The following is a 24,040-nucleotide window of genomic DNA, read 5'->3' as shown; positions in this document are numbered from 1 at the left end:
TCGCGGGAAACTGCGCTCCAATTAATGCGAGTTCGTGTCCCGTTCGCGCCGTGACGTGACGCCCTCTACGCGTTGAGTGTGTTTGTCACGTGATGATCTGGCTGGCACGCTCAGGGGCGATGGAGGTCATCATCTCCACTTCCTCTCCAGCTCCACCGCGGGCTGCTCGCGTTGCTACGGGATTTAAAATGTTGTCTCCGACGACACAACCAGCCAATTTGCTGCCACCAAAAATGCACTCTCTTAACTTGAACGAGCAACGGACGTTATGTCAATTACACAGTGCTTTGTCAATGACGTCATGAATCTTTCAGCATTTGTAGTCGCGATATACAGCAGTTTCAGCTGTAGACGGGGGTCGCCGATTCTATTCGAAGACCTAGCTTTGTTCTTGACCTGGTGTCCTTTCATACTACAATATGGCTTTGTTAACCTCCACTTACAGTGAGAGCTTTCAGATATTGGCAAACAACATCAATAAGGCTATGTTTCTGTTGGAGTCGCATACCGGGTTACAATGTCACCAACATGCTTGCATCAACACTTCAATTTTCAATACAGATTTGCTGGTTCGATCCGACCTTCCACCCCTGCTATCCAGTCTCACTGAGATCCCTATGGTTGATACACGCTCAATTCGAGCCCATTGTTGAACGGAAGCGTGAGGTTCCGAAAACCGCTTCCTGGAGCTCGCATGTAGTCAAGAAGCTCCTTGCAGTGCTCTGCAGCAGCGATCGTGTTATCGGCGATGATCACCGCACCAGGTCTCAATGCTGGCTGTACCAATTTCAGAACAGGGAGTAGCATCGGGCCCCAGACTGTCACTATCAGCACAATACTATCCTTGTTACGAGCAGAGCATGGAATCCCGTCACTCACTATCCAGCAGTAGCATGTCTACCTCCCCCAGGTCGCATTTCAAAGTCTCCCTGATATCACCCTCTCGCAGCTCAATGACATCGCTGACAGGGCTTCCGCATGCATCCCAATTCCCTCGAGCTCTCTTAGATTTTTCAGGCTCGTGCTCCGTCGCGATAACTTTGCCTGGGACGCCCGTAACTGCGGCATTGGCTGCAACGGCCAGGGCGAGATAGATGGTGCTCACACCGTAGGAGGTGCCAGCCTCGACAATGGTCTTTGCTTGAGTTGCGAGGCCCATTTGGTAGAGAAAATAGGCCTTGTCCTGCTCGATGGCGATAAACTTGTCGCGCATTTTCTCATCGACAGCTTCCGGCTCGAAGTCATCCCAACTCAGATTAGCTTCTTGGGCTGCGGATTGGTTATGCAGCTTGGAAAGCAGCGATAGAATGTGCGGGGATACATGCTTGAGGGGGTGGTTGCTTGCTTGAGAAGCCATGGTGAACGCTTGGAGGCAATAGAGTTGTCGTTGGATTTCTGGACAACGAGGATACTCTGGTTCTATTTATACCTGCTGTTTGCGCTTGGATTGATGTTGTTGGGTAATACTATCAGACGATATGCTACCAGTTCTTCCTCGAAGACATCCAACACCCTTGCAACAACCTGAAGTTATGAGTCATATAATTTGCATTGGCCAACTGTCGCCATTGCGTGAAATTATATATTCAGCAGATTGCTAGAACGGAAGAAACATGCCCGATGTGGGCTTACATGGAAGTATTCAGCCTATACGAGGTCAAAGTATACCGGGAAATGGGGAGGCCATTGCCCTACCAGTCTCCTTCCGCTCAACTCAAGCCCTTTTTCAGGAACTAGCCTGCAAAGTGCTTTTGCCTTGCTGCAATAGCGGGCTGGAACTGATGTAACACAATCTGCAGCCAAGCATCCTCTGAAAGCATACCGACTGTCCATTGGACGCCCTTTGACCTTTTGACTCCATCTTGCGAATTATCGGCATCGACCGCAGCCGTCCGTGTTGCGCACTATCTGAACATGACTTAGCCTTCCATCTCATAATCAAATCGGGAACACCTCGGACGTGATGAAAACACTCTTTGACACAGTGTGTTCTAGCCTGGGTACCGAAGTGCATATTCTCGGGCCCTTCAATGGCCATACATCGTTTTTCTAGAGCAGAGTGCGCTGTACCTCAAGTTGCCAACGTTGACTGTTAGAGATCCCAAACGGCTATTCACGGCTTTCTTCAATTGCAGGACATCATTTCCGCCCACGTGGTGGGTTAGTCATGATGAGGAGATCAACGAGTGAAGATGGAGAGATAAGCATGGCATCTGCAATGAAACGCAAGCCCCAAAGGCTGCTGTGTTCCCCTCACGTTCGACCCCTCTCTTTCAGCACCAACAACCTCCGCGCACCAAAAAATATACCATCAGCACCAGCTCATTTACACGCTCGCAACCTGCTTTCATCCTCCCAAACCACCAACATGACCACCATGGACAAGATATTCGCCGGCTACTCCGCTCGCAAAGCCACACTAGAAGCCAACACCGACAACCCCTTCACCAAAGGCATCGCCTGGATCGAAGGCACCTTCACGCCGCTCCATCAAGCGCGTATTCCCCTCCTGGATGAGGGCTTTCTTCGCGGGGATCTGACCTACGACGTCCCCGGGGTCTGGGACGGGCGCTTCTTCCGGCTCGACGACCACCTCTCACGGCTGGAGCTCAGCTGCGCGAAACTCCGCATGAGACTCCCTGTCCCGCGCGACGAGATCACTCGCATTCTTCTCGAAATGCTCTCCCGCAGCGGTATCCGCGACGCCTACGTCGAATTGATCGTCACGCGCGGTCTCGAGGTTGTCCGTGGCAAGGATCCGTTCACTCTCACCAACAACCTGTATCTGTTCATCAAGCCGTACTTCTGGGTCATGGAGCCCGAGATGCAGCGGACGGGCGGCGATGCGATCATCGCGCGCACGGTACGGCGTGTGCCGCCCGGTGCGATCGATCCGACAGTCAAAAATCTGCAGTGGGGGGATTTGATTCGTGGGTGTCTGGAGGCGGCGGACAGGGGGGCGGCGTACCCGTTTTTGACGGATGGTGATGCGCATCTTACTGAGGGGGCGGGGTATAATGTTGTCCTGGTCAAGGACCGGGTGATCTATACCGCTGATCGGGGAGTGCTGCATGGTGTCACGCGTAAGAGTGTTATGGAGATTGCGCAGAGGATTGGGTTGGAGGTTCGGTTGGAGCCAATTCCAGTGGAGCTGACTTACCAAGCAGATGAGATCTTCATGTGTACGACGGCTGGAGGGATTATGCCAATCACGACCCTGGATGGTCGATCGGTGGGTGATGGGAAGGTCGGGCCGCTTACAAGCGTGATCTGGGACAAGTATTGGGATATGCATTATGATCCGGCTTATAGTTTTGCTGTTCAGTATAAACGGTCGGCAGCGGACGACCGTGCGAAGCTTTGAATATGTACAGCCCTCGAGATTGCGGTATCATGTCATCGCGGCTGATCCGTGCCGATCTCACTTTATAGAGTGACTTATTCTGAGCTTGCCACTGTCTTGTAGATGTGATTGTACCCGTCCAAGGACTCCTGTGTCAACTCCTTCATTTCCCGTCCCTGGAATCTGTTGGGGTCCAAGGCTTTCTTCAAGGTACCATCAACTGCCTCGCCCTGAATCAGCTGAGTCAAGAACTTGGCAGATCCAGCTGCATGGGTCACCCATACGGCAGCCGCCATGTACAGCCCAGCAGTTTCAGCAACCAAGCCCACCAACGGCATGTTGTCTGGTGTCATAGAGAAAATGCCGTTGAATTTCTCCCTGATAACCAACTTTGTCTGCTCGGGAATAAACTTCATAGCGGTATCTAATGTTGCGGTGAAGTCCTCAATCCAGCTGCCAATGGCGGTCTCGCTCGGTTGTTGGGCGAATGGTGGATGGTCGTAGGAGCCTAGTCCATAGAAGGTACCGTGGTCACGGGCATAGACGTGATGCTCGGGCCATCTGACCCAAGGTGCCTTATGCGCACTCAACTCATGGTACTCGCCGTACATGTAGGGATGTGCGACTGGAACGATGGGGATTGGCGTCTGGGAGCTGCAAAGCTCCGGTGCCCAGATCCCAGTTGCAATGACGACCTTCTTGGCCTGAACGAATCCAGCAGTGGTCATTACACCATTTACCTGGCCATTGGCTTCATGGATCTTTGTCGCATCCGCCTGCAGAAGCTGGACTCCTCTCGCCCGTGCTTCGTCTTGGAAGAAAGTGGTGATTCTGATGGCGTTGGCGGCACCGTCACCGGCGAAGTGCAACGCGGCGGTGTAATCCCCCTGCATCAGAGCGGGGGCCATGCTGATTGCTTTTTCAGGAGAGATGAGCTCGGCTTCGAGACCAGCCCTTTTGGCCGAGTCATGTCGCTGTTTCAGGCGGTCCGCTCCCGCAGGGCTGGTAGCCAACTCGAGTCCCCCAACCACATCGAACCCACCGGGGATTTTCTTGTACTCATTGACCGTATCCTTGGCCAGACGAGTGAGGACATCGGATTCGTTGTATTGGCCAACAAACCCAGGGGCGTGGCCAGTAGAGCCCTTCAGCGGCGTAAAGGAACGATCAATCAAGACGATTTTCTTGCTGTCTCCAGAGGAAGATAAGAAGTATGCCAGGGCCGAGCCCACGATGCCGGCGCCGATAACGGCGATGTCTGCGGTGTGTGATGCTTGCATCTTGTCCAAGTTCTGCGCCTCTGGACGACAATACTCGGGGCCAACACTGGTATATATCCTCCAGGAGAACTGGGGCAGCCAAGATGGCCGCGCGTGTGTCTCGGCGGATTTGTCCCAGATAGTCATCTCGTATACCTGCCTCCCCCCACTGAATCATAGTGACCAGTGCTTGCTCGCTCTTGCCCACCCCACATTTATCCGTCTTCTGCACCGCTTCGTGCCGTTGAAGTGTGGTATGATGGCATTCTCGGGCAAATCTCGGAGCTCTGAAGCACTAGCCCGGGCTTTATCAACCATTGAGTTTGTGTTGTGGACGATTGATGGGTTGTTTTGGCGGCCGACGTCGGCCAGCGAGAAGTGGCGATGGACAGTCCATCGATCTTGCCTGAGGCAGAGAAACGCGGGATGCGGTGACTCAGGCACTTCTCCCCCCACTTCGCGCCAACCAGGCTAGATCTTGCATCCGATCTCAATTCCCAGTCGTTTGTCATAGTCTTTATCCTTGTTGTTATCGTTGTGTTCACAAGTTATTGCCGTCTCTTGTAGAACTCCCTTTGCGGTTCACCAAATTCCACATCTCTTTGCACGCTTTGGGGTTGACACAGACCCCTTCGGCTGTGCTCCTTAGATGGCATCTTCCGTTAGAATCTGATGGAAGATTTTAAGAAAGGCAGAGCGGAGCTATTCCTTAAATTGATTATAGGCACAATAAGATCGCAGTGCTGCTCAAAGAACTACTGTGGAATTTCTTACAGCTGCGCTTCGCTAGCGAAACGTGTACACTAAGCTTATTATCTCTCACTGCGTATATAGACTGCTACTGCCACTGGGTGAGGAAACCCTCCTCTCTGTTTCTCATGGCATTTCTGCTAATCAGACAAGAGGATTCTTTGAAGCGGCTGGTATTTATACTTGTCTGTACTATCTCCCAGTTAATTGGTGACTGGTTGGTTTTACACCGTCTGGATATAGCCTGGCATTGAATCGACTATCCTTCCTTTCGTTCAATGCCTGTCATCAGTTTTCGAAAACCTTCGGAGATGTCATCTTCTTCTCCCAGTCCCGAGGAGAGCGAGCATGAGGATGACCCAGATGTCGACCGCCAAGCCAGCTCTGAGCAGCAAGAGTCGGAGCAGACGAAGAAGAAAAAGAAAGGCGTCTTGTCGCCTCCTCGGTCACTGAAAGAACATCATGACCCCGAGGGCCATGGAAAGATGGTGACTGCCGCCCTTCTCGAGTTCTATTGTCAGTCACGAGCTGCGGATATACTGAACTCGCAACCAGGCTCAGAGGCACAATACACCCGAGACTCCCCCGAGGCATTGTATTTGGGAAATCAGATGTACGTTCATCAATCCCAATTCCTCTCTAAGGCTGGTGTTCTCCAGGAAGGCTCGGAAAAGGAGGAAATGGGGCCTACGAGACAATTTTACCGAAACACGCTGGATGTGCTTGCTCGGGATGCTCTAAAAGGCATGCGAAAACATGAAGCGTCCAAGGGAACAGCAGGATCGAAGCCCTCGAGCGAAATACAGCTCCATTCGACGAAAGGTCGTTCGATCTTCGCGTCACCCCGAACTAACATACCCCTTGAGGACCTGCAGCTTGACATGGACAGGATAGCCAGGAAGCTGCCTCTGCCTCCATTCCTGGGAAACTCGGCGTCGCCGTTTCCTCTTTTCGACAACATTTCTCAGAGCCACGGCATACATATGTCGCGTTACGCCCGTGATTTTTCTGAAATTGGCGTGCTAGGTCGGGGCTCATTTGGGGAGGTCTACCATGTGAAAAATAACTTTGATGGGCAAAATTACGCGATCAAGAGGATACCTATCAGTAAGCGACGAATGGAGCAACTGCAAGCTGGCAAGAAAAACCAGCTGGAGACTATCTTGAAAGAGATTCGAACAATCGCAAAACTCGATCATGCAAATGTCGTGCGGTATTACAGCGCTTGGGCAGAACATGTAAATCCCCTCGACTATGATGCTCCCACATCAGAAACATCCTCAATTGCTGACAGGTTATCCCCGCAGATGAGCTTTTCATACCACTCTATCACGGACAACCGGAAGGAGCCACTTCCAGTTGTCTTTGAGAATTCAGAGGCTTCGGCTTCCGTTCGATGCTCGTCTACATCGAAGGTCACAACTATAGACAGCGAAGACGAAGACCAGTCAGCCCCTTACGTCCCCGACAATCCCTCCCAGGATCAGCTTTCTTCAATCGGGGGCACGACCGAAGACATCTTTACGGATGACCGCAGTCACGAAGTTTCGGTGCAAGTTCGACGCAACCAGAGCACTCAACAAATCCCTGCACTAATCCTGCATATTCAAATGTCAATGCATCCAATATCTCTCCACGCATATCTGAGCCCTGAACCCAGCGAATGCACACATCCAGAAGGGAGCCCACCGCGCCGCCACTGCTTTCATTTGATACCATCTTTACAACTCATGTTGGATATCCTTTCCGGAGTACTTTATCTGCATTCGAAGGACATCATCCATCGTGATCTCAAGCCGGCCAATATCTTCCTGTCATGTCCGGAAAAGCATCACACCCATAGCTGTCCCCGCTGCCAATCCGACGGTGGCCCAGGTCTTCACTACTGCCAGCCTCGGATCGGGGACTTTGGCCTTGTGGCTGATCTCTCGCATCTGAACGAGACTCCGCGGGACGAGACAGCCCAGTCATCAGAACACGGGTCGACGATCAACCACGTTGTAGGCACGGAGTTCTACCGCCCGCCTCTGGACTCAAGCGGAATGATTTCAAGCGGGTTCGTTCGTCGATACACTCAAGGCGAGCAGCCGGGCAGATATGTCTGCGACTGGTCGCTTGATGTCTATTCGCTCGGCATCATTCTGTTTGAGTTGCTGTACCCCTTGAAAACGAGGATGGAACGCCAACTAGTTTTGGAAGTCTTGACGGACGGGCCGTACAAACCGTACAAAAAGAAACCGTACAAAAAGCCAACGGCTGCGTCCTTCAGGGGCGCATATGTCCCCAAAGACTTTCAGGATGAAGTTGACATGGGCAGCATAGTGCTGAGCAACGGGGACACTGTTGCAGAGTCCTTGGCGAGTTGCATTGCAGGTATGTTGGATCCCGATCCTCGTCGGCGCTGGCAATGTCAGGATATTCGGAAACAATTGCAAGACATCCTTGCTTTTGTGCACACAAACCCGGCCACGACCTCTGCCGCATCTTCTTGTTGATCTGAGCTGTTATGCTTGGATCAATCCGTACGCGCAGGTTCGGAAGGGAGTTCGAGTAAGAGCGCACAACGCTGTATTTTCAAATAAAATAAGATATACTGTATTATAACATCTCAAGAACCCTTACATTTGGACAAACTATCATATAAATATTGAAACAACGCACGTCCATTTTTTCGTCGAGCCAAGCATCAATTTCACTACATGTAACTTAAATGGCGACCACACAACCTCGTGAGATCTGCAAAGTCTCCAGCCTCTCAATTCTCCCCACTAACATTATCGCTTCTCAAGCTCCGCCTGAAGCGCATCAACCCACGCCAGCTTCCCTTCCGCGAAGATCTCGCCGGCGGGGCGGCATGCGCGCGCCGTTGTCGAGCAAGATGGTCCGGATAATGAGTCGGTCTCCCATGACGGCCTGATGATGGTAGATGTGCGAGGTGCAATTGGGACAGAAGTAGCAGTGGACGGGGTTTCCGGAAGCTCCGGTGTAGGTATCGGTGCTGGGTTTTCCGGAGATGATTCGCAGTTGATCCTGTCATCACCACCACCATCATCCTGGCGATCAGTTTGTTTTGTTTATGCACAATGCATTGGGTGTATGCTTTGCGCGCGCACACCCATGTACGCCGTTGGAAGAACAGGAGGGGGAGTAGAGGGCCAACACACCTTGTGGATGATCTGTTTCGCAGTGGCAGAGGATGTGTTCGGGTTCAATGATTTCGGCGGTCCAGGAACAGTCGCCACAGGGGCAGCTGCCGTGGAAGGTTCCGGCGCCGATGGTGGGTTTCTCTGCTGGGGGCCGAAGGATGCCGTCTCGTCAGTATGGGTACCTGTGATTTGGACTTGGTGGATTGGTGCAGGCTTACCGATTACAATCGAATCTTCACTGCAGGCAAGAGTTAGCATCGATCTTTGTCCCACTGCGTCTCAAAACATACATCAACGGCGCCGCATTCTTGGAAACTTCAGATGGACCGGATCCTCCGTCAAATAGTAATCCAGGTCCGCTTGGTTCTCGAAATCCAGTACGAAGCCATGTGTCGATCCTTTGCTGAACGGTTCCCACCTGCAATTCTTGCCTTCATCGCTCAAATAATGTATAAGATTAGCTCCTGGCCCGCAATCGCTCTATGAGCCCTATCACCCACGCACCCGCTTTCATGCTCTTCATGTAAGGTCGCCCAGTATCTGGCTTCTTGCACCTATCCTTCAGCGCCAGGAAGACGGCAAAGTGCTCCTCGAACTCGCTTCATGTTATGGAGGGATTGTAATTCAAGAGAACCATGTGTGTGATGACTTCTGTGATTGCGCTGGGACGGATGGGACTCGGTTGGTTGGACGAGCTAGGAATGGAATTGGGAACCCAAGGCGACTTCAGCTTACCCCGAGAAGCTTATATATGACAGGCTTCCATCAGATCTGCTGCCATTTTCTCTGTGGCATTGCGTGCTCTGGTTTTGTGCTTCATGTTGAGAGAACATCGATGTACTTGGAGCGGGGAAAGTTACTATGTTCGGTTTGGGGGGTTGCTTTTCCCCACGCGGGTGCTGAATTAGGGAGTTTGGGGTAAAGATGCGGAGAACCCCCTTGCCTACTATCTAGACCACGGCTCTAGTTGCGGAGCTCGATCTCAAATAGTCAGCTAATTCCAATTCTTGCCCTACAAAGTATCGGGATTTGTGATAATGACTTAGCCCTGAGGTAATCAGCTAATTATCACTTGCCGAATTCAAACTTCGCGTTAGCGAATCCATTCGCAAAGAGACCAGTCAATTGGGAATCTGGGACAACTTCCCATATTCACAAACGACACAGATACTTGCAGGCCTCGCGATGAGAGCTCCTCGATATCGTGCCAGGTTGACTGATCACGATCGAGGCTATATAGCCACAGCCAAGATACTCAAGCGGATCACGAGAGAGATGCGATGGGTCTTGCTACAGAGACCAGGAAATATGTACAGTATATAAGCAGCTCAGACATGCACTCATGCTGACCTTCGATGAAAAGAATCAGCCATGTCACAGTGGAATCTAACTTGCGTCGTTTCCAAAAATTCTCGAACATCATTTGCATCGTAACCTGGCAGGCTGAATGGAGAATTCTGCGTGCTACGCAGAAATCCCCTCGCGACACATGCTGAGTCGCTGATAGCTATTGAGAGTCAGGTCGGAGATGCAATCGGTTACTATCATGACAACTTCCAGATCTTGACAGGGTTATAACGAGACAGTACTGCTGCCTGACTTCCCAATAGTCACTTTTACACACAGTGATTCACCTAGGTCGAAGCATTGCGAAAAACCTCATGCGAAATATAGATTTCCAACGTTTGTGCCCGTCCAGCTAGAAGTTGCATGCTCGTAAGGCATTGAGAGATGGTTGGCTGTCTCGGTCAACTTGCCAATCGAGCTTGCGCAAGACAAACAACTCGGCCCTGTTTCTTTAGTCAACTTGCGGAAGCTCATCGCAGGATGTTATCAACGGTCATCTGGATGGACAATTGTTGCTTTAACCCAAGCATTGCTACTCACATCACTAAGGGAGACGTCCATTTCTTGGGGTCAAGACCTTGAACTCAATGTACGCCTTGGCTCTTCTGTTACACACCGCGATCCAAAAGCTGCACGGCAACTCAACGTGCCTGGCTAGCTTGACGCATTGCTCATCGGGAGAATTCACAGCCGAGGGTTGGGAAGTAGATGCGGTAGACCAGGGCAGGGCTAAATCTATCCATTCCACCTGTAACGAAGGCACTGTAAACGCTCTGTAAAAAGATCAGATTAAGCATACTGCAGACCGAAGCTTTTCCATAGGCAGGGTCCTTAATTAGAGCTACTCTGTTTGGTGGATTTGATATTTCCTTCCAAAAAGAATCCAAACAATCTGAGTGAACATCTATGTCTCCACCCTCATACATTCACTAAATTAGCAATAGTAACACGGATGAGCATGTCGTGATAGGTCTCAGCCTACTTTTTACCTTGCTGTAAAAAAAGTTCCAGGGCCTGAATCTCATCCTCAACCATCTCTCTCCTAGTTCACCTCTCATCATGTGGCATCACGTGCCTTGAGCGGGAAGACGTGAGTGACGTCACCACAGCCAGCCATGGGTAATTTCAATACCAAACTTACCGGTATGTTCTTCAAACACAACACAAGCCCATCGATCTCGACCGCCAAATCGAATCCTCTTGATGGTGGTTTTGGGAGAACTGCCATGGCTTGCTGAGATCGCGAATCTCTGATCTTCTGGGACGAGCTTCCATGAGCTTCAGCTGCTACCATGGATAGCCTTGATGGGATTCCCATTCCCCGCGATGGGGGAGAAGATCGAAGTGTCGGTCATCTCGATGGCGGTCGTTCTTCCAGAGCTTCTCAAGCTGGTAGCAGCTCTCCAGACTCTCCGACTGACTTCAATTTCCCCTATGCAGACACCTCCTTCACCTCCGGCTCGAGCAGCAAGCTGCCGGGGGAACAGCCCGAGTCAGCCTTGCGAAGCCTTCTCGACTTAGAAGATGATCTAAAATCCCCCCGCGCGGCCTCGCCATTCCCCCCACTGCCCTACAGTGCTCCGTCCGTCCCCGCGGCACCTATGAGCGAGGAGGTTGATGAAATAGAAGATGAAGAGCCTCAGGTTGCAACCTCCTTCGAGCGGGACTCGACACCTACCTCCGCGCAAAAGCAGCGATCTGCGTTCTTCGACACAGGCGGCGAAGAGGGGATCAACCGCATGCACAAGTTCTCGCTGTACGAGACAGCTACACGATTCTACATGGTTGGCATGGACTTGTCGGATACACGGTTCCGGATTTTGAAAATAGATCGGACTTCGGAGTCGGGCGAGCTGATCATCTCTGAGGATGACATCGTGTACAGCAAGCGAGAGATGAGCCAGCTGCTGGATACAATTGATGATGGGAACAAAAGCTCGGGTGGATTGAAGCTCAAATGCAGTGCCTGGGCTCTGCTTGGGTTCATTCGGTTCACGGACGCCTATTACATGCTCCTGGTCACAAAGAGAAGCCAGGTTGCTATGCTCGGCGGCCACTATGTCTACCAGATCGATGGAACTGAGTTGATCTCTTTGACAACCTCCAGCTCATCGCGCCTGCGGCCGGAGAAGAATCCCGAGGAGGCAAGATATATCGCGATACTGAATAATCTGGACTTGACTAGGTCGTTCTACTTCAGTTATTCCTACGACATAACCCACACCTTGCAGCGCAATATTTGTCGTGAGCGCAAAGCTCAGCACGATGGCCAGCCCAAACCCTTCCAACAGGACTATAATCCGATGTTTATCTGGAACCACCATCTTCTTACACCGGCTCTCACAAAGCTGCGCAACCCTTGGGAATGGTGTCTCCCGATCATTCATGGCTATGTGGAGCAAGCCAAACTGTCTATCTACGGGCGGATCGTGTACATAACAATCATTGCTCGACGCTCTCGCTTCTTTGCTGGAGCTCGTTTTCTGAAGAGAGGGGCTAACGATCTGGGTTATGTCGCCAATGACGTCGAGACCGAGCAGATTGTTTCTGACATGTCGGCCACATCGTTCCATGCGCCGGGTCCGCTGCTTTACTCTAACCCGCTCTACACCTCATACGTCCAGCACCGTGGCAGTATCCCTCTCTATTGGACGCAGGAGAACTCCGGTGTTTCTCCAAAGCCAGACATTGAGCTGAACCTTGTAGATCCGTTTTACTCCGCTGCTGCTTTGCATTTCGACAACTTGTTCGAGAGATACGGTGCTCCGGTTTATGCACTGAACCTGATCAAAGCTCGGGAACGGACTCCGCGAGAATCGAAGCTCCTCAAAGAGTACACCAATGCTATTCAATACTTGAATCAATTCCTCCCTGAAGACAAGAAAATAATATATCAGCCTTGGGACATGAGTCGTGCTGCGAAAAGTCGCGACCAAGATGTCATTGGGACTCTAGAGGATATTGCTGGGGACATCATCCCGAAGACCGGGTTCTTCCAGAATGGTGTCGATGCAGAATCTGGACTTCAACTGCAGAATGGAATAGCGAGGACTAACTGCATCGACTGTCTTGACCGTACAAATGCTGCTCAGTTCGTGATTGGAAAACGCGCACTCGGCCATCAGCTCCACGCTCTGGGAATTATTGATGGGACCACAGTGGAATACGATTCAGACGCCGTCAATCTATTCACCGATATGTGGCATGACCATGGTGACACGATCGCCATTCAGTACGGAGGGTCTCATCTAGTCAACACTATGGCTACATACCGCAAGATTAACCAGTGGAGTAGCCACTCGCGAGACATGGTGGAAAGTTTTAAGCGTTACTACAATAATTCTTTCCTCGATGCCCAACGTCAAGAGGCATACAACTTGTTCCTCGGGAACTACATCTTCTCTCAGGGACAGCCAATGCTGTGGGACCTCTCGACTGACTACTATTTGCATCATGCCGATCCACGATCATGGTCAAACAAAAAACGTCCTCATTATATCAATTGGTACAATCCGGCCAATTTGAAGAAATTTGAACTGCCGCCTGCTCCCAAGCCACTTAAAGACCCGCTGTCGCGCTATGACGACTACTGGCTCGAGTATTACCGGCCATTGGCAGTGTCATCATTCTCGAAGGTTTTCTCCTACAAAATGAATTCAACCCTCCGGTACCTCCCTTTCCGTCCTGGATCCGGTGCTCCATACGACATCAGCCCTTTTGTGCCCAGAATTCCGCACGAACAAGTCAATCGAGAACGTCAAGCCACCCGAACTGTGAAGATTCAGGAACCTGACAAGGCAGCGATTGGCCGTTCCAATTCCACAACCTCACAATCCAATCAGCGTTGGTTGAACCAGCCGCTTTCCGCCGACAAACAGCTTCCAGCTGCGGGGATCATGAAGCATTCTACGTACACCTCCTTCGGAACACCCTCTCAAGCCAGCACGACCCTTCAGTCGTCTCTGGATGCCGGTACCACGCCCAGCAAAGCGCAGATCGCCCAATGGACCCTGGGCCAACTCGTCCATGACTCGCTCAACCCCACCGTCACTGCCGCGGAAGCCGAAGAATACGAACGCTACATCAACCACCCGCTGAAAGTGCCCCTCGTCGTCACCTCCGAGAACGAACTGACCGCAACCTCCATCCGCGAGAACGCAGCCAACCTGGACTACATCGAGTACGCAAACAAGTGCAACGTCGAAGAAGCCACACTGGAAGCGAACGCGCTCGAGAACCTGGCCGATTACGTCGAGTACCTCAACGTGCCTGAGACTGGGCTGACAGTCGTCGCGGAGGACTATGATAAGAAGCGATACAAGCGCTACCGGCAATGGCTGCGGGGCAAGAGTCTTTTCAAGCAACGCGTTGACATTTGAAAAGACAGAAAAAAGTTTCACATGCCGGGCATGAGTCAATTCGTGTTTTTTTGTCGTTTGATTGATTTTCGTCGCACTGCTACTTTATGTTCACGAAATGCCTGTCATGACATGATACCCCTTTGCGCGTGTGCCCCACTCTCGTTCCTTGTCTGCCACATGTTGTCACTTGTTACTACTACTTGGGTTTTGTTTCTGCCTGGCGGGCTTATTAGAACTCGGGTGGCGTTACATTATTGTGCTATTTCGAGATACTTCGTTCCTAGATTCAATTGATATGGAGTTGACTAGTTTGACTGCCTTCCTATTTAGTCGAGTAATGTGGCCGCATTTCGGACCTTAGTATATTACAGCGCACCAACATCTCCCTTGACTCAAGCTACTATAGTCACAAATTAACCTCCCCATCGGATCACGTATCTACTCGTTCACAATCCCATAATACCTCACATCTGTCCTGTCCACCTCTCCCAGAAGCAGCTCCCGCAGTTCCACATCCGCAGCGACCAACTCCTCCAACTCCTTGACGAACCCACCACCACCCGCAGCGAGGACCTCCTTCTCCGGCGCGTCTGGCCGCAGAGGACTCTCCACCGCCAACCGCAGCAAATAGGCAACACCTTGCAGCTCCATCTTCAGCCTATCGAGCACACGCAACCGCCCGTCATCAGCGTCAGCGTCCTCGGGACGCTGCCGCCCATCTCGGATCTCCTTCCCCTCCGCAACGACATGCAGCCAGCACGCGCACACCGCGCCGAGGATCTCCGTGCGCCAGCGCCAGATCCTCGGGTGGGCGTTCAGAATCACAGCGCGGGCGACACCGAGGGCGGCGAGGAGGAGCGGCGGGTGGGCGGTGCCGAAGGGGTTGGTGAGGGTGCTGTAGATGAGCGGGATGGTCTCCTGGAGGTATTTGGTTGATTCGATGCCGAGGGTGGTTACCGTTCCTTGGATCTCGTTGAGGAGGAGCGTGGATAAGCGCGGGTGCGGGAAAGAGGTTAGAGTGGAGGCGGATGATGGGGTGGTGATCGGGCTGGTGGAGCTGATGTGGTGGAAGGAGGGGATGAGGTTATCGCGCAGCGTCTTGGTCTGTCGCGCTATCAGCTCGGGTTTGTTGGTGGTCGCGTAGCTGGTGGTCAGCAGGGCGTGCAGGGCTTGGTACGCGGTTCCTAAGAGGCGGATGGAGTCGTCTTCCGGTGTGATGGTCGGGAGGGAGAGCAGGCATGGGCGGATCGCGTCTTCGAAGACGGAGCACAGGTTGGTGCGGTGGAGGATATCTGATTGCGACTCGCGGATCGGGCGGAGGAGCTGCGTGAGAAGCGTGCACCCGCGGACTTTGTGGGGGAGGTGTTCGTCGTCGATGAGCGCTAGGATGGGCGGGATGAGCAGCGAGAATTGGCGCTCTAGGTGCGAGATCGCGCTCGACTGGGTGATACTGGGGTTAGCCATGTCTGGTTTCTTGAGGATGGGATCAGAGTGGGGACGCACATCGTATTGAGCGAGGATCCAGGAGAAGACCGTGGCTGAATACACGGCAAACGCCTTCCATGGTTTGGCTTCTGGGTCAAGCGTGGTGAGGTCGAATCGCGCTAATGGGACTGGGTGGAAATTCTTGCGGCCTTCGGCTGTGATGGCTGGGTTTCTGGTTTTGGTGAAAAGAGGTCGGATCTTCTCTTTCAAAGTCGTCTCGAGGAGTGCCCATAGTGAGCCATCGGAGCGCGTAGTAGCACTGAACTTTGAAAGGACATCGATCGAGATCTTGTGCGTCTCCTTGGTCGTCCATGGATCAGATTCTGAAGAAAAGCTCGCAAGAGCAATGAAGATATCGAAAGGATTGGCTGCCTTCTGGATAGGACGTAGATTATTCAATCTTGAAATCACCGTGATAGCTTGCGCTAATTTCTGCTTCTCTGCGTCGATTGCGACAAGTTGATTTTCTAGAAACATGATTAGCGGCGGACTTCCTTATTGATTTGAGCATGTCTTACGGCTGGCCTCATCAATCGTCACTGCGAAGATCGACGAAGGAAGAGATGCGTTGCTTGCCCAGTCATAGATACAATCGACGGCCTCTGTGTCGGCATCAGACAACGTCTCAGAGCTCCAGCTCTTAAGGACTGTTTGTGCCACAAGTAGACTCTCACATGTCTGGAGTATTTGCGTCAGTGATAGATGTGTGGAGCCTGGGACTAGGTGTCTTACTTGTGACTGAGAGGCAATATCCTGCCATAGCTGATTCAATCCCCCTGGGCCAATATAGCGGGCAGTGGCAGCCTCCGGGAGTTGAAGATCGCCGCCGGGGAGGAATTCACGTGCTGCTGCGCAAAGCTCTTCCATCTATCATGCAGGTGACAGGCAATCAAGCTCCGTTAGGCTGGAGAAATTGCTAGAGCGAATGGACCCGTTCTTATGGCACAGGACAAAACGGCGATGATAAAGCAAATACGTAGGTTTAAGCGAAAGTTTCTGGGGCAGTTGGAATGCAATGGTTTGTATGAACGGCAGTATGCGCAGCGAGCGGTCAGTCAGCGGAATTCTCCCCACTACAAATCCGAGGAACCACAGAAATATTTTATGGTTGAGATTGTAGCAAGTCCCTAGTGAATACCTAGCAAGTACCTATTCTATACCAAGGATCCGCCTTCATCAAACACCCAGCTCTTCTCTTTTATCAGCTAGAGCTTTCAGTGCCCCCTCCTGGTCTGTTGAATACGGATGCAGTAGTTGCCAATCAATCACCATTTGCAATGCCTTAGCCAGCCAGGGTCCCTTCTTTCCTCCCATTGTCTTCATAATTTGGTCGCCGTTGACAAGCGGCTTCAATTCGTACACATCTTGTAAGTCTGACTCCTTGATGTACGAGATGAACGCCGCGTACTCTGCAACCACTGTCGTTGGAAGTGAGTTAGCTTTTGTCGCTAGATTTATACAAAGGGGGAGAGTCTCTCACCAGAGCCATATTCGCGCCCCTGCATGACTTCTTGAAGCATAGCATGAAGGACACACAACCTCCAATCCTTTTTCCAAGACCGGATGTGCAACCCAACAAGCTTGCGAACCTCCACTGGATCTTCACCCATAGACCTCTTCGACAGTGAGTTTTTGACCTCAATGATGGACTGCCAGCTGGTGGCTGCATCTCCTACAACAGAGATCACTTTGTTGTCGGCTCGCAAACTGTCCCTGGCGACCTCGGCAGCCCGAGGTGGTGGTGGTCGCCCTTTGCCTTTGGCAGGGCGGGCTGGGATCCTCGACCACGGAGCCATTGCTGAGAGCATCCAGGCATAGTATTCCTCTTGTTTATCACGAATGAGGAAGTCTCGTAGGTCTTCCTGCTTCGCTGGCAGGCCATCTTCACTTGCGCGTAAGATTCGCTCCACGGTATTGTAAGCAGAGAGCCAAGATGAAGTCTCCACAGTAGCATCATCTTGGAAATTGGCGAAGATAGTCGGATAGAGACCTAGGCAATCGATGATATGTAGAGCTCCACGAGGATCAGGACCTAGATATGTGTGAGCAGAACGCATAGCATGAGCTGCAAGCGCGATTCCTTACCATGAAGCATCTTTTCAAGCTCCTTCAAGACACGTTCACGACTGATCTTAAGCCTGAGAGCCTCGCTTATGTGAGCATTCTGCATTGCAGCCTCTGTTTCCGGGTGTATACGGTATCCAAGGCGGCTAGCAAAGCGGATGAGTCGTAACACTCGCAGTGGATCATCCTGAAAGGTCTGGTATGGCTCCAACGGAGTGCGGATAATCTGATCCTGCATATCCTGAAGACCGCGTCGGGTCAGATCTTCGACCTTCGACTCGTTAAGGTTATAGAAAAGGGCATTGATGGTGGCATCCCGGCGCAGAGCGTCTTCTTCGGCCGTTCCGAACTCCATCTGAGGGTTCCGACTGTCGGCCGTATAGGTTTCCTTTCTCAAGTTGACCAAGTCGACATCCAGGCCGAAGATATTTGTCGTCACCGTTTCCAGGTGCTTTGACTTCTCCGGGTTCGCCTCAATCTTGTGCAGACTGACAATCTGTTTCCCTAACTTGCCGCCAAAATGGTTCTCTCGGTACTTGTCCAAGTTACCGGGAATGTCCATGTATTCTTTTAATAGAGTTCCGAATTGGTATCCAGTCATATTGTTGATGCCGACATCAATGTCTTGACTGTTCACCCCGAGCAACTTGTCGCGCACCCATCCTCCAGTAAATCGCAGAACGGTTCTAGAGAGGTCTGATTTGGGAGAGCCTTTTGCGCTGGCTCGTTCATCGATAAACTGCGCAACATCGAGAAGGAGAGTTTTGAGGGTATTTTCGAGAGGTGTGAGCTGGATTTCAGGAGGGGTGTTGGTAGGCTCGCTCATGGTGTTTTCGCGCGGGGCAGCACCAGATAGGCGCCGTCTTTTCTCCGGACGTTGAGAAGGGCTGCGGGATTTGGGCCGTCTCATGAACGAGCTGAAAGGCGCAACTCGGTGCTTGTATGGGCAGTGTCTCGAATCCGGGCAGAAAGAAGAAGCTTGAGGGCGAAGGTATGTCGGAGGGTTTGAAATAGCAGCGCTATAAATTGGTGAAGGAAGAGTGACGGCGGAGCGGAATGGAGGGGAGTTGACAAAGACACGGAAGACGGATTGCGCACTCATTGACCCTAGCCATGACCGCCGTGACTCACAGAATTCAGTAAAGGAGTATGACAGAATATTGACAGTGTTCGACTCATAAAGAAGTCCAAGCCAACAAACCAGGATGACTGCAGCAATGCTACGACCGGCAAATCATGAGGGCGGGCCTCACCGCCTGCTTCTTCGGGTCTACTCCCCATCGGCAGGGTGAGGTCAGAGTGAGCCACAGTCATAATGTAATGTTGTCTTGTTGACTTCGGAGCCTATTACAATCGAGAAGTGTATTGTTGATTCTTGTTGTTGTGATACATCAGTCTAGTTCTAGATATTATGCCGAATAATCAACACTATATGTAGCTAAAGGGGTGTCTCACGTGCACTATCTAGTTCAACTCTGCCATTCTCCTACCTTCCGGCCGCGGTGAAGTGGCTTCATTCATTCCAGCACCGTCTCCTCTTACCCATCTTCTTCTTCTCTTCTCCCTCTTCAACCCCCAAGCTGACAGCTGGCTCTACCACTCGCGCGCTTCTCAACTTGAAACCTTACCCCTTCCTACCATTGGTGTCCCAGTCCATGGGCTCTAGATTCTTCATACCAACTTCTTTTAGTGTCGCGTCGCAACCCATTCGGAGTCCATGACATCGCCCGGAGATGCTGCTCCGGTCAAGCCTCCGCCGTCATTCTCGCCCGGTGTTCCGCGTGTCGCTTCTAAGACGAGGTATCCAAATCAGCGCCGCGACTCTTCCCCGTCTCTGAATGCAGACCTGGTAAATTCCAGGGTCGCATCCCCACCCCCACCTCTCTCCTCCACGACATCGGATCTCCCCATTCGGTCCGCGTCACCACTCACTCCGTCCTTTCGATCGTCAACCCCCCAATTAGCCCGATCCTCACTCGGGTCCCCCGTGGATGGCCGGTTCGAAGGCTCGGAGGAGATACGCTCGCTGATTATAAGGTCGTTTTCGCCTGTAGTCGGAGTTTACGCATCAGCGGACACCGATGAATTAGTACGGCAAAAGGGGTTCGCGGGGGGCTTCTGGGAATTGATCCGGCCATTTGGCGAGAATATACCTGGAAAGCTTGTCATTCGGGACAGTGTTGGAGCGAGTCGGAGCTGGGAGGATTATGGAGTTCGCTTTGTCGGGTTGGGGAACAATAATCAAAGTCCCTCTGAGTTGAGCGCGGGGCGGAGCTCCCCTCTCGCACACGTGGAGGAGGTTCTGGAGAAGCAATTAGGCTCATTGGACGATCCGCTGGGCGGGTCTCTATACCCAAAGGACTTTCTGGGTTTCCCCAGCACATCACCATTATACAAGCTCTACCTTCGACAGCTTCTTTCCATAGCATCGGCAACACCACATGAAACTTTCCGACATCCAGTGGCCAGTGTTATTGCCATCAGCTCGCGCAACAGCGCCCCTCTGGAAAGTCTCAGACGGCTTTATGCCGACACCAATAATGGAGACAAGAAGGTGCCCGACTGGATTAATCCCGAGTATCTGCGATACTACGTACTCGTGCATGATGAGGATCGGGACGACATCACAGAATCAACAAAGCTATACGACCAAATGAAACGCCATTTCGGACTGCATTGCCATCTTCTGAGGCTGCGCAGCAATCAGTGTGTTGTCACCGATGACGATAGTGTACAAGTGCCCGAATGTGAATGGCTCTCGCCGTCAGAACGTTTGTTCGGACGGACAGGTGAGATGCGGTCGCTTTAACATATGTGCGTTGACAGCTAACACCTACCAGAACCGTTAGTGGACCTTGATACGGAAGGCCTTCCCCACGTCTTTGAGTCGGATGTGATGGCGATCAAAGCATTTGTTCGGGAACTAGTCGCGCAGTCAGTCGTGCCATACATGGAAAACAGAGTAGCTGTTTGGAACGACCAAGTAGCGTCTCGCAGACGTGGCATTAGCGGAAGATTCATGTCCATGTCACGCCGATGGGCTGGGTTTGGATCTGGCTCCCGGTCGAGCTTGACCTCTGGTGGAGCAAGTGGCAACTACGATGTCGCTCATGGCTACTACAGATACGACGCGCCCGAGGCTGTTCTACGGAAGATGGCTGACTTTGCTTTCATGCTCCGCGACTGGAAGCTTGCGGCGTCGACGTACGAGCTTCTCCGATCTGACTATGCGAACGACAAAGCTTGGAAGTATCATGCTGGTGCCTACGAGATGTCTGCAGTCAGCTTGCTTTTGAGCCCCTCGTCAACGGGAACCAAAGTCAAGATCGATGGCATCGATCAGCTCCTTGAGACGGCCTCTTATTCCTACCTGACCCGATGCTCGGATGCGCCCAACGCTCTGCGCTGCTTAACTTTGGCTATGGAGTTACTAAAATCACGCGGTGGCTCGGCGGTGGAGAGCGCGGCTAGATGGGCCATGCGGGTCATGGACCAAGGTCTAGTGGGCTCAACCGGTCAAGGTCTCTTCAGCGAACGCATCTCGGCCTGTTACGCGGCGCGAAGTGCAGTGCCGGGCATGAACTGGGGTTCACGTCGTCGCAAAGCCGGAATGTGGAGCGTCTTCGCTGCAGACTTATGGCTTCGGCTGGGAAGACCGTCCTTGGCCTCGGCAGCCCTGGAGGAGGCGGAGCGCTTATATGCCGACGTCTTACAGGGTGACGGGGCGTTCCCGATGCCAGAGATGCAGACTTTCATTGACAACCTCAGACACGCCGTGAAAGTTGAGTATCTCGAGGCCAGAGGACTGGACACGAGAGACGAGGCAGCTACCGCAGCAGCTTTGGGGACTGAAGAGACGAGCGAACAGCTAGACCGACGCAAGAACCGAAAGTCGCTGATCATGAACCCTTTGGATTCGGGAATTTCCCCGACACAGGGTATGAGGGATAATGACAATGCAGCCGATGATGACTTTGAACGAGCTTAAAGATTGGGACGGAAGGCCGAACGGGCGCACGAAAGGGTATACATCGTTATAGACAATGGTCAAATTTAATGCTTCGTATATACATGTATTCTGCCCCTTGGCAGGAGTATTTGTAGGCCCTGCCTATAGATGAGCATATTTACCTGTAAACTGTCAATATCGACGATGTCCCAATCGGCAGTCCCAGCGAAGCCCCCGCCACCTCCATCAAATGACGTCCTTCTCAGAAGCGGCCAGTCACATGATCAGATCTTATCGATAAGATCACCACCCGGACAACCAACGGCTGGCGCATTTATTGACATCAGATCCCATCCGAAGGACAAAGGCCAGCGCAGCCTACAAGCAGGCAGCATCCTCACTGTGCTGTTTGAACTCAGCCCACTGTATTTCCACTCTTAAGACTTACTCGACTATACTGTCATTCTCATCAGTTACCTCCCGCAATCTGTTTGATATCCACGCAACATCCAACATGAACGAGCTCCTCAACCACATCCTCTCGCAGGATCAATTCAGAAAGTGTGTCTCGAGAACTCAACCGCCACCATACCCCCCAAAGACGATAATCCTTCCACTTCAACAAGAGACAACCTTACTGACCTCGATCTCTCGCACTACAGAAACCGCCTCCCCTCCCTCTATTCGGACTTCCCGATCCACCGCAAGATCAACCCAGAGGGCTACACCACTAACATCGCCGCCTGGCAACACGCTCTCACCAACGCCGCGAAACATGGCCACATTCACTCTGGTCCCGCCTCCACAACCTCTTCCGCTGCGCGCAGGAAAGCCGACCATTTGATCCTGCGGGCGGACGAGTCCCTGTTGCGTGATTTGGAGATTTCTGAGTGCGGACGGCCTGTGGCGCTCGGCGCGGTTTTCGTAAGTTCCAGGGTCCTTTCCTTTGACTTCTTGATTTGCTCTGGGTTGTTTGTGGTCGTGATGGTGGTTTTGCGGCACGGATTGCGAGATATGTGGGCTTGTTCAAGGGATGGTTTTGTTAACGAGTATTTGGGTTGTTGGTAGGACGAAGCGATCCGGAACCGTACGATGGTGCCGTTGCAGATGTATAAGAATAGTGGAGTGAGTTTGCAGAAGCCTGGCTGGGGAATTGATACGTCTGCGTTGAGCCCGTGGGTGGTTATGAGCTGGGGCATGAAGCAGATAAAGGGGGTTGTGCTTGGGTCTGAGGAGGCTACGCCAAGGCTACAGGCTCAGGAGTTGGTTCTGGTGGAGAATCTTAAGGTATGCTTTTCTCGTTTGGCGGGGGTGGTGGTTTGGTTGCCGAGTATATGCTAACTAGTTTACTTGGGTATAGGAAGCTGCGGAGAGGGTGGTCAAGAAGGCTACGGGGCACAATCCCTCGAAGACGGAGCTGGTTTACTCGAAGGAGAGCTTTGTGGAGGAGTTCGCTACGATTTTGGATGAAAAGAGCCAGTTGTCGAATGCGGATATGGATGTGCTTTTGCTCTATCTGTCCCGCGATAGCGGTGCCATCGCGTATGATGGGAAGGTATGTTTCATTGTTGAGATGGTATGTCAGGTATATGTGGCTGACTTTGTGGTAGACTATCAGGTTCAGGCCTTCCAACGATTCGCCGAGGGAAATCACGGAGCAAGATACCGCCGTGGCCTCGATCAAGTCGCTCATGGCTACTATGAACAAGCAGGTCGAGAGTCTGGAGAAGAAGGTTGATGAGCTGAATCTAACTGCCAAGACTGCATTGCAGAATAAAAACCGCGTCTCGGCGCTCTCGGCGTTGCGCTCGAAGAAACTGGCCGAGCATAATCTGAAGCAGAGGCTGGACACCCTGATGCAGCTTGAGGAGGTCTACTTTAAGATTGAAGAGGCGGCGGATCAGATCGAGTTTGTCAAGGTGATGGAGTCAAGCGCTGGAGCACTGCGTGGCTTGCATGCACAAATCGGCGGTGCTGCTAGGGTGGAGGACGTTGTGGAGGAGTTGCGTGACGAGATGACGAAGGTGGATGAGGTCGGAAATATACTGAACGAGGCCGCCCCACAAATCGATGAGATGGAGATTGACGAGGAGCTTGAAGAGCTGGAGAACAAGGAGCGGGAGGCGAGAGAAGAGAAGGATGCGGAAGAAACCCGCAACAAGCTTGCCGAGCTCGACAACCTCGAGCAGCGCGCCAAAGAAGCCGCACGCAGTGCGGCAGCAGAGAAGGATCTTGATTCCGAGTTAGAAGAGAGGTTGTCCCGGATGTCGGTCGAGGAGGGCCCCAGTGCCACAGCGCAGTGAGCAACAGAGGGTATCACAACTTCGGCCGTCAGA

The 24,040-nt window shown here is 52.2% G+C and overlaps 9 protein-coding genes across 9 annotated transcripts; 5 read left to right on the top strand and 4 right to left on the bottom strand.

Moving 5' to 3' along the window:
• Positions 1 to 177: 177 nt before the first annotated feature.
• BO97DRAFT_468812 (O-methyltransferase) lies at positions 178 to 1,428 on the bottom strand. The gene is made up of 2 exons (XM_025699780.1): positions 880 to 1,428; positions 178 to 818 (listed from the first exon to the last, which is right to left on the bottom strand). The coding sequence occupies exons 1-2, from the start codon at positions 1,355 to 1,357 to the stop codon at positions 616 to 618; spliced, it is 681 nt and encodes a 226-aa protein (XP_025554011.1). The 5' UTR covers positions 1,358 to 1,428; the 3' UTR covers positions 178 to 615.
• Positions 1,429 to 2,368: 940 nt separating this feature from the next.
• Positions 2,369 to 3,240, top strand: BO97DRAFT_476278 (aminotransferase class IV; the record flags this gene model as incomplete). Its single annotated transcript, XM_025700466.1, has 2 exons — positions 2,369 to 3,083; positions 3,173 to 3,240. 2 exons carry the CDS (start codon positions 2,369 to 2,371, stop codon positions 3,238 to 3,240), a joined length of 783 nt encoding a protein of 260 aa, XP_025554010.1.
• A 198-nt stretch (positions 3,241 to 3,438) lies between these two features.
• Positions 3,439 to 4,623, bottom strand: BO97DRAFT_339710 (NAD(P)/FAD-dependent oxidoreductase; the record flags this gene model as incomplete). Its single annotated transcript, XM_025691564.1, has 1 exon — positions 3,439 to 4,623. One exon carries the CDS (start codon positions 4,621 to 4,623, stop codon positions 3,439 to 3,441), a length of 1,185 nt encoding a protein of 394 aa, XP_025554009.1.
• Positions 4,624 to 5,663: 1,040 nt separating this feature from the next.
• BO97DRAFT_432546 (putative protein kinase) lies at positions 5,664 to 7,847 on the top strand (the record flags this gene model as incomplete). Its single annotated transcript, XM_025697550.1, has 1 exon — positions 5,664 to 7,847. The coding sequence occupies one exon, from the start codon at positions 5,664 to 5,666 to the stop codon at positions 7,845 to 7,847; it is 2,184 nt and encodes a 727-aa protein (XP_025554008.1).
• A 279-nt stretch (positions 7,848 to 8,126) lies between these two features.
• On the bottom strand, positions 8,127 to 9,012 carry BO97DRAFT_422207 (uncharacterized protein; the record flags this gene model as incomplete). The annotated part of the gene is made up of 4 exons (XM_025696777.1): positions 8,127 to 8,405; positions 8,466 to 8,736; positions 8,789 to 8,929; positions 8,999 to 9,012. The coding sequence occupies 4 exons, from the start codon at positions 9,010 to 9,012 to the stop codon at positions 8,127 to 8,129; spliced, it is 705 nt and encodes a 234-aa protein (XP_025554007.1).
• A 2,008-nt stretch (positions 9,013 to 11,020) lies between these two features.
• Positions 11,021 to 14,508, top strand: BO97DRAFT_403896 (phosphatidylinositol-3,5-bisphosphate 5-phosphatase). The gene has a single exon (XM_025694839.1). The coding sequence runs from the start codon at positions 11,138 to 11,140 to the stop codon at positions 14,222 to 14,224; it is 3,087 nt and encodes a 1,028-aa protein (XP_025554006.1). The 5' UTR covers positions 11,021 to 11,137; the 3' UTR covers positions 14,225 to 14,508.
• A 136-nt stretch (positions 14,509 to 14,644) lies between these two features.
• BO97DRAFT_432544 (tRNA adenylyltransferase) lies at positions 14,645 to 18,581 on the bottom strand (the record flags this gene model as incomplete). The annotated part of the gene is made up of 7 exons (XM_025697549.1): positions 14,645 to 15,646; positions 15,710 to 16,131; positions 16,264 to 16,369; positions 16,424 to 16,558; positions 16,874 to 17,109; positions 17,172 to 17,723; positions 17,777 to 18,581. 7 exons carry the CDS (start codon positions 18,579 to 18,581, stop codon positions 14,645 to 14,647), a joined length of 3,258 nt encoding a protein of 1,085 aa, XP_025554005.1.
• Positions 18,582 to 19,194: 613 nt separating this feature from the next.
• BO97DRAFT_468805 (TRAPP III-specific subunit 85 family protein) lies at positions 19,195 to 21,802 on the top strand. The gene is made up of 2 exons (XM_025699779.1): positions 19,195 to 20,544; positions 20,596 to 21,802. Exons 1-2 carry the CDS (start codon positions 19,473 to 19,475, stop codon positions 21,741 to 21,743), a joined length of 2,220 nt encoding a protein of 739 aa, XP_025554004.1. The 5' UTR covers positions 19,195 to 19,472; the 3' UTR covers positions 21,744 to 21,802.
• Positions 21,803 to 22,218: 416 nt separating this feature from the next.
• BO97DRAFT_432542 (putative vacuolar sorting protein SNF7 family protein) lies at positions 22,219 to 24,007 on the top strand (the record flags this gene model as incomplete). The annotated part of the gene is made up of 5 exons (XM_025697548.1): positions 22,219 to 22,265; positions 22,367 to 22,628; positions 22,773 to 22,991; positions 23,065 to 23,259; positions 23,315 to 24,007. The coding sequence occupies 5 exons, from the start codon at positions 22,219 to 22,221 to the stop codon at positions 24,005 to 24,007; spliced, it is 1,416 nt and encodes a 471-aa protein (XP_025554003.1).
• Positions 24,008 to 24,040: the final 33 nt, after the last annotated feature.

Source organism: Aspergillus homomorphus, assembly GCF_003184865.1.
Source record: "Aspergillus homomorphus CBS 101889 unplaced genomic scaffold BO97scaffold_7, whole genome shotgun sequence".
Lineage (NCBI taxonomy): Eukaryota > Fungi > Ascomycota > Eurotiomycetes > Eurotiales > Aspergillaceae > Aspergillus > Aspergillus homomorphus.
This window is presented reverse-complemented; position numbering and strand designations above follow the sequence as displayed.